Genomic DNA, 9,017 nt, shown 5'->3' on the forward strand with positions numbered 1-9,017 from the left:
TCAAAAGCTGTTGTGTTGTTGCTTAGATTTAGTTCATGTATCTTAGAAGAACTAGAGGAAGCAATAGAAACTATCTCTATCTTTTTTCTGAAGTTAAATGTATGCTTATTGTCCATACTATTGCAGATTTGGTTGGTGAAGCCTATTTCTGCTTTTATTAATTGGTGATCAGACCATGACACTATCGTATGCGAGGTATTGGCCCTACATAAACCATCTCAGAGGGAGACACAGACACTCACCATCAGCTCCTCAGCTTTCTTCTCTTCACTGGATTTAAACTTCTGAATCTCTTTCAGCTTCTTTCTCATTGGCTCCAGGTGGTTTTCATATTTTTCCTGTGAATATTAAGCAGATCTAATTAAAAAATGTGAACACTGCATTTCATTTTCTAATTCAGGATTATATGTCTCTCAGATACTCCTGTCTTATACTTTAGTTAGCCCAAGTGTGACACATCAAGATGAACATTGTACCTAGGGTGAGACTCGTCCTTGAGTCCTGAGTCCTGGCATCACAGGCTGTGGATTTGTCTCATTCAGCCCCTCCCCAGGATGACAGGGAATAAGACTAGAGCACAGGACACAGCAGAAGAGAGAAGAAATTGCTCTGCTCCTGTTTGTCCCCACATGCTGCCTGCAGAGACTAACAGACAAATCAAGCAACCATATGTGCAAGAAACACCATATTTTAGATTAACAGACTGGATGAGACCTCATACTTATGGGATTGCAAACTTCTGTACATCACTAATGGTGGTGAAACTCAACTCCACTTGGAAACGCCAAGACGCAGATTTAAATTTGTCGTTGCCTCATCCTTTAATTAACCGAGACATGTAGAGAAAATTGCCCTATTAGCCCCTGAGAAAGGAGATCTTCCGAAACACTGGTCGTGTCGGGTACAAAAGTTAAATAGTAACACGGGCAGAAAGTTTTCAGTTAAGTGTCCTTGGTTTATACTGATCCAACAAACATAATAAGGTTTTTCATATTCAAAACAAAGGCAAAATGAAAACAGAAAAACGGAGGACCTATGATTACATAGTGGATGCAATATCACATATGTGGAATCTCAAAGTGAAGTTCCTACAGTAAGGCTTTCCTTGAGTTTAATCACCATTAGTAAAGTATAAAAGTTTGCAATCCCATAAGTATGAGGTCTCATCCGGTCTGTTAATCTAAAATATGGTGTTTCTTGCATGTATGGTTGCTTGATTTGTTTGTTAAGATATACCGTACAATAGTCTGTTTTGGACATTAATTGCCTGCAGAGACTAGCCAAAACTTGTATCTTCACCACATTCCCCCAGGTAAAGACCCTAAGCTATTGGGCAACTTTGGGAAGAAAGTTTTCCAAAGCTCCATGCTGAATGCTCACATTGCAGCCCATCAACTCAACATGGTTCAGTACTTACACGACTGTGTGGAGAAACCGCTGCTCTCCTCCCTGGAAAGGGAGCAAGAAAGATATCATCAGGCTCTCCTGGATTCAGAAGAGCATCAGCATCAACTCATTTGGTCAGTGTACAATGCCTTCAACACAGCCACTAGATCCTCAGAGTTGGCCATCTGAGCATGCTGGATGGCCAGGCTCATAGCCAGCAGTCTGCGGGAGGATGTCCACAAAAAAGTAGTAGATGTTCCCTGTTCGGGGAACAGTTTCTTTGTGGAAAACTTCAGAGAAATGGTCACCCAGATTAAGGAACAGCACACTGCCATCCAGTCGCTTTCTGGAGTGATGGAACAAGCATCTGGGCCAAGATACCAGTTTTCTCCTTTTTTCAGAGATGCCCCTTCTGCTCCTTCCAGTGTTATCAAATTCTGTTCACTTTACTGCAACAGCAGCTTCTGGCATGAGGATGCCCTTGTGAGAGATGTCAACCAAAGGCACAACAGCAAACCCAGCCAAAGCTTGGCCCCAGTTTTTGACAGGCCCTTCCCCTCAGAATGTGACCCTATCAGTATGGGGGGAGATCCATAGGTTTGTGACCGAGTGGAGAAAGATTGCCAAGGACTGCTGGGGCCTCAAAACTGTGGATGTGGATACTGCTTGAGTTTCTCTCAAACTCTACTTCTCAACATCCAGTCTTCAATCCAGATCTGTCTCATGCAACTCAGCTACCCCTTGTGTTCGTCACTTCTCCATCAGTGGGTGACAGAGCAGGTTCTGGCTAAGGAATATGGCTAGAGGTTCTATTCCCGCTGTTTCCTTATCCCCAAGAAGTCGGGGAGGATGGGAAGGTTTGAGGCCTATCCTGGATTTATGAAAACCAAACAATAGCTCACTTCGGGAGAAGTTCAAGATGAATGCCCTCCACACCATTCTCCCCGTTATTTAACCTGAGGATTGGATGCATGCTCTGAACTTAAAGGATGTGTATGCTCTCATCCCTAGCCAACCTTTGCATTGGAAATTCCTCAGATTTGTGGGAGACAAGACTCAGTATCAATACAAGGTCCTTCTGTTCAGTCTCTCAGTAGCCCCGAGAGTTTTCATGAAGTGTTTGGTTTTAGTGGCGGCATACCTATATCACAAAAGGATCTATCTTCCCATACTTAGATGACCGACTGGTGATGGAGCCTTCCCAAGAGGTAGCGGACTCCTGGGACAGGACAATTCACCTTCTACAATTCTTGGGATTACTCATCAATTATCCCAAATCGAACTTGGCCCCTACTCAAAGGATAAAATTCAGTGTGGCTTGGATAGACTCTCTGGAGGAAAGACTGCTCCCTCCATTTGAAAAAGCCCTTCATCTACAAGCATTGACTCGGAATCCTCGCAATATCCTCAAGCTCCAGCTCAACTGATTCTGGTGGTCTTTGGCCACATGGCTGTGATAGTTCCTCTCGTCCGTCTCAATATGAGACCTCTTCAGTGGGGCCTTGGTTCACAATGGGACCGGTTAATTCAGCCACTATCTTTATCAGTGGTGATAACTAGCATGATGTGGCAAAATCCTGTCCTAAAAGTGTGATCCGCCCTTTGACCTTTATCCTATTAAGTGACTTTAGTCACCAATGCATCTATCAAGGGCTAGGGCACCCACAATGGTTCCTCTCAGACTCCAGGAACATGGTCCATGTCAGAATATACTTTTTCTTCAGATTAATCTGTTAGTTACGGGTCATTCAACATGTCCTAAGAGTTACTTACCCAGGCTTAAGGGGGTATGCAGTTTTAAATATGATTATTTTATTACTTGTCATTGTATAACATAGATCTCATTTGATAGCTAGAAAATGTTTGTTTTATGCAATTTTAATTTGTTTTCTCAGAGAACGAGATTAAGATTCCAGGATGGACAAACTCTCCTCACTGGAGGGCGCAAATTCTTAACTCCCTGAAGAAACCTAACCACATCAAGATGAGAGGACAAAGTGCAACCCTCAACTCTACCATGTAAACAAGCCAGAGCTGCTACCTGAACTCTGAGGGAGTTGAAAGAAAGGCCTTTGGTCAAACCTTCTTGAAGGAAAGACAAAATCTGAGACACCGAGGACTGTAAGGCTTGTACACCTTTAGTTATACATCATGCCTTAAAGACCTTCCACACTTGGACATATGACAACAAAGTAGACGTCCGTCTAGCTTGCAGAAGAGTAGTAATGACTGCCTCTGGATACCCTCTTTGTCTCAAACACTGTCTCTCAAAAGCCAGGCTGCTTGACAGAAGTGATCTGCCTGGTCTGAAAATATAGGCCCTGCCAAAGAAGACGAGGAAGATGATTGAAGGGTAACGGTCCATCCACTGCCATGTTGACCAGATCCGTGAACCACAGCCGACAAGGCCACTCTGGGGCTACCAACACCATCCCGGGTGTTTCTCTATCCGACGCAACACCTTGCCTATTAGAGGCCAAGGGGAAAATATGTAAAGTAGAACCCCCAGAGGCCAGGGTATTACCAGAGCATCAACCCCTTTGGCCCCGTATTCCCATCTTCGACTGAAAAGACAAAATGCCTTTGCTCTGAGACGCATCGCCATTAGATCCACATGGGGACAGCCCCACCTCTCTCGGATGAGCTGCATCACTGCCTCAGACAACTCCCACTCCCCTGGATCTAACGTTGTGCAACTTAGAAAATCCACTTGGACGTTTTCGACCCCTGCAATATGAGACGCTGCTATCTGAATCAAGTGCTGTTCCACCCAAAGAATTAACTCCTGGGCCACCGCATGACTCTTGGTTTTTCCCTGCTGACTGATATATGGCACAGCTGTCACATTGTCTGACAAGACCCTCACTGAGCGGCCTTGAACCAAAGGTAGAAAAACAAGCAATGCTAAACGCACTGCTCTGGTCTCTAAGCGACTGATAGACCAAGAGGCTTCTTCCACCGACCAAACGCCCTGGGCTGATTGTTACTGGCATACTGCCCCCCAACCAGAAAGACTGGCATCAGTAGTAATAATTACCCAATCCGGGAGTTCCAGATTGACCCCACGGACTAGATTGGACAACTGCAGCTACCAATTCAGAATGTCCCGCTCATGACCATCGAGCAAGACTGGCATATGAAACTCCTCTAACAATGGATTCCACTATGCCACAAAGCTCTCTGTAGCGGTCTCGTATGCGCAAAAGCTCACGGCACCAACTCCAGCATCAAGGCCATCGAGCCTAGAACCTGCAAACAACCAGACTCTGGGAACCTGCAAAAGCAACAGACGCCGGATTTGCATCTGTAACTTGCAGACTCTCTCCTCCGAGAGAAACACCTTGCCTTTCAGCATGTCTGAGAAGGGATCAGTTGGCTCTTCACCAAATTCACCACCCAGCCTAGAGTTTCCAGGCTATTGATTACCTTCTGGACCGCTGAGCCAATCATCTAGATAAGGGTGCACCAGTATCCCCTCACGCCTCAACATCACCGCCACCACCACCATTACTTTGGTGAATGTGCGCAGTGCTATGGCCAGTCCAAAAGGGAGAGCCTGAAAGTGGAAATGCTGACCCAGCACCATAAACCTCAGGAACCGCTGGTGATCCGGACGAATGGGGATATGTAGGTAGGCCTCCATCAGATCCAAAGAAGCCAGGAACTCGTCCTTGCTACTGTTGCGATTACCAACCGTAAAGTTTCCATCCAAAACCTCGGGACCTTTAGCACCACATTTTCTTGTTTTAAATCCAGAATGGGGCAAAAAAGCCTTCCTTCTTTGGAACTACGAAGCAGATGGAATACCAACCTTTGCCCCATTCGCTCTGTGGGACCGGGACCACTGCTCCTAAGTCCCGTAGCCTGTCTAATGTCACCCGAACTGCACGTTGCTTTTCCAATGACCCGCAGGGGGAAACCACAAGCAAGTTGCCGGAATAGCGTGGAGGGGCTGGCAGCGGAATTACCGGGCAAGTGGGTTCCTGCATCCCAAGAAGAGTCGGTGCTGGTGGAGGGATTGCATGAGCCGCGATCACCGAATCCAAATGGGCATTGAGCCGCTCCATGGAGGACGCCAAGGACTCTAATACCCGCTGTTGCTCCAGAATCTTCTGCCAAGCCTGGAATGGCTTGCAGGGCTGACGCCTCCGCCGAATCCATGGCCTTGGTTTACTGTTATGCTTCAGAGAGGTGGATCCCTTGTCCGAGGCAGAGTTGGCGTTACCTGTGAGAGTAAGCACCCTCAGCCCTTACCGTCAGAAGGCGCGGCTGAACTGATGCAGGGGCCGGTTGGAGCTTCGCCAATACCAACCCCGTTCCCGGCGGGTTGAGCCCTTGAGTGTGTGGGGCCGGCTGGTCTTAGGTGGGCCCCTGAGAGGTCAGTGGAATCACAGCTGGAAGCAGTGATGAGAATCAGTCCAAGGTCAGAAGACAGAGAGTCGCCCATAGCCAGTCCAGGGTCAGAAGCCAGAGTGTCGCCAATAGCCAGTTTGGGGTCAGAAGCCAGAGAGTTGCAGATAGCCAATCCAGGGTCAGAAGCCAGAAGAATCACCGAAGCCAGTCTGAGGTCAGAAGCCAGAAGATCCGTCCGAAGGAACTGGAGGATGGGGACAGGAGCAGGAACGGGACTCGGAAGGCAGGAACAGGACTCAGAAGACAGGAACCGGGAAAACGGACCAAGAGCCAAGAAACCAAGGCAAGGTCTGAGGAGCAGACCTGGCCTTAAATGGAGACAAGCCAGGAGGGGCCCCAGGGAGGGACTGCGCCAATTTCATGTCGTGGTCCCTTTAAATGAAGGAGAGAGGCCACATGCGCGGCTCTAGGAAGGTCCAGCGGGGGAGGAGCCAGCGTCCAGAGAGGAAGGTAGGCCAGAGACGCGGCCAAGCTCAGCGGCGGTGGCTGGGACGGCCGCGAGGAGTGACGTTGGGGACGGCTGCCTGTTGCTGCCAGCTCCCCTGGAGCGGCCCATCAATACCGGTAAGTGGCCGGCGACAATCGCGGACCGCTGCGGCCGGCGGCCATAACAACACTCACCTTGTATCCCGGCACAGCCTCCTCTATGGGGATCAGGGTATGAGATCTGTGACCCCTGGACACACTGTGATAATAAAGATACTGACACTCACCTTGTATTCCTGCACAGCCTCCTCTATGGGGATCAGGAAGTGAGATCTGTGACCCCGGGACACACTGTGATAATAAAGATACTGACACTCACCTTGTATTCCCTCACAGCCTCCTCTATGGGGATCAGGGTGTGAGATCTGTGACCCCGGGACACACTGTGATAATAAAGATACTGACACTCACCTTGTATTCCTGCACAGCCTCCTCTATGGGGATCACACTGTGAGATCTGTGACCCCGGGACACACTGTGATAATAAAGATACTGACACTCACCTTGTATTCCTGCACAGCCTCCTCTATGGGGATCAGGGTGTGAGATCTGTGACCCCGGGACACACTGTGATAATAAAGATACTGACACTCACCTTGTATTCCTGCACAGCCTCCTCTATGGGGATCAGGGAGTGAGAGCTGTAACCTGGGACACACTGTGATAATAAAGATACTGACACTCACCTTGTATTCCTGCACAGCCTCCTCTATGGGGGATCAGGGAGTGAGATCTGTGACCCCGGGACACACTGTGATAATAAAGATACTGACACTCATCTTGTATTCCTGCACTGCCTCCTCTATGCGGGTCACAGTGTGAGATCTGTGACCCTGGGACACATTGTGATAATAAAGTTACTGACACTCACCTTGTATTCCTGCACAGCCTCCTCTATGGGGATCAGGGAGTGAGATCTGTGACCTGGGACACACTGTGATAATAAAGATACTGACACTCACCTTGTATTCCTGCACTGCCTCCTCTATGGGGATCAGGGAGTGAGATCTGTGACCCCGGGACACACTGTGATAATAAAGATACTGACACTCACCTTGTATTCCTGCACAGCCTCCTCTATGGGGATCAGGGAGTGAGATCTGTGACCCCGGGACACACTGTGATAATAAAGATACTGACACTCACCTTGTATTCCTGCACAGCCTCCTCTATGGGGATCACACTGTGAGATCTGTGACCCCTGGACACACTGTGATAATAAAGATACTGACACTCTCCTTGTATTCCTGCACTGCCTCCTCTATGGGGATCAGGGTGTGAGATCTGTGACCCTGGGACACACTGTGATAATAAAGATACTGACACTCACCTTGTATTCCTGCACAGCCTCCTCTATGGGGATCACACTGTGAGATCTGTGACCCCGGGACACACTGTGATAATAAAGTTACTGACACTCACCTTGTATTCCTGCACAGCCTCCTCTATGGGGATCACACTGTGAGATCTGTGACCCCGGGACACACTGTGATAATAAAGTTACTGACACTCACCTTGTATTCCTGCACTGCCTCCTCTATGGGGATCAGGGAGTGAGATCTGTGACCCCTGGACACACTGTGATAATAAAGATACTGACACTCACCTTGTATTCCTGCACAGCCTCCTCTATGGGGATCACACTGTGAGATCTGTGACCCCGGGACACACTGTGATAATAAAGTTACTGACACTCACCTTGTATTCCTGCACAGCCTCCTCTATGGGGATCACACTGTGAGATCTGTGACCCCGGGACACACTGTGATAATAAAGATACTGACACTCACCTTGTATTCCTGCACAGCCTCCTCTATGGGGATCAGGGAGTGAGATCTGTGACCCCGGGACACACTGTGATAATAAAGATACTGACACTCACCTTGTATTCCTGCACTGCCTCCTCTATGGGGATCAGGGTGTGAGATCTGTGACCCTGGGACACACTGTGATAATAAAGATACTGACACTCACCTTGTATTCCTGCACAGCCTCCTCTATGGGGATCACACTGTGAGATCTGTGACCCCGGGACACACTGTGATAATAAAGTTACTGACACTCACCTTGTATTCCTGCACAGCCTCCTCTATGGGGATCAGGGAGTGAGATCTGTGACCCCGGGACACACTGTGATAATAAAGATACTGACACTCACCTTGTATTCCTGCACTGCCTCCTCTATGGGGATCACACTGTGAGATCTGTGACCCCGGGACACACTGTGATAATAAAGATACTGACACTCACCTTGTATTCCTGCACTGCCTCCTCTATGGGGATCACACTGTGAGATCTGTGATCCTGGGATCTGTCACACACCACGCAGATTGCTTTCCAGTCATCTGTGCAGAACAATTTTAATTTCTCTTCATGCTTCTGGCACAGAGTTTCCTCTCCTTTTTTCTCTGACAGCTTTTTCACCGTTTCTGTCATATTCCCCAGCTCCCTGTTAGGCCTGAGTTTCCTCTGCTGAGACGCTTCTCTGCACTTGGGACAGGGGAAGTTTGTATCTAAGCCCTCCCAGGCCCGAGTGATGCAGGAGCGGCAGAAGTTGTGGCCACAGTCTATGGTCACCGGGTCTGTAAAATAATCCAAGCAGATGGAACAAGAAGCTTCCTCCCGCAAAGTATCCATGCTGCTCCCTGCAGCCACGTTCCTGAGAGGAAAAGTGCAGACTCTACTTTCACTTTCAGTTCCTCTCTAGCAGCCTCCCAGAAAGGGCGGGTCTC

At 48.4% G+C, this 9,017-nt stretch overlaps 1 protein-coding gene across 1 annotated transcript in view; it reads right to left on the minus strand.

Annotated features, from left to right (window-relative positions):
* The window catches only part of LOC115080636 (E3 ubiquitin-protein ligase TRIM39-like), a 32,556-nt gene extending 23,539 nt beyond the window's left edge, over positions 1 to 9,017 (minus strand). Inside the window, exons 1-2 of the mRNA XM_029584943.1 lie at positions 8,536 to 9,017; positions 243 to 338 (exon numbers count right to left, since the gene is read on the minus strand). Of these exons, the coding sequence (XP_029440803.1) occupies positions 243 to 338; positions 8,536 to 8,922 (483 nt within the window). The 5' untranslated portion in view covers positions 8,923 to 9,017. The remainder of the gene's footprint in view (positions 1 to 242; positions 339 to 8,535) is intronic.

This window comes from Rhinatrema bivittatum, chromosome 19 (genome assembly GCF_901001135.1).
Source record: "Rhinatrema bivittatum chromosome 19, aRhiBiv1.1, whole genome shotgun sequence".
Taxonomy (NCBI): Eukaryota; Metazoa; Chordata; class Amphibia; order Gymnophiona; family Rhinatrematidae; genus Rhinatrema; species Rhinatrema bivittatum.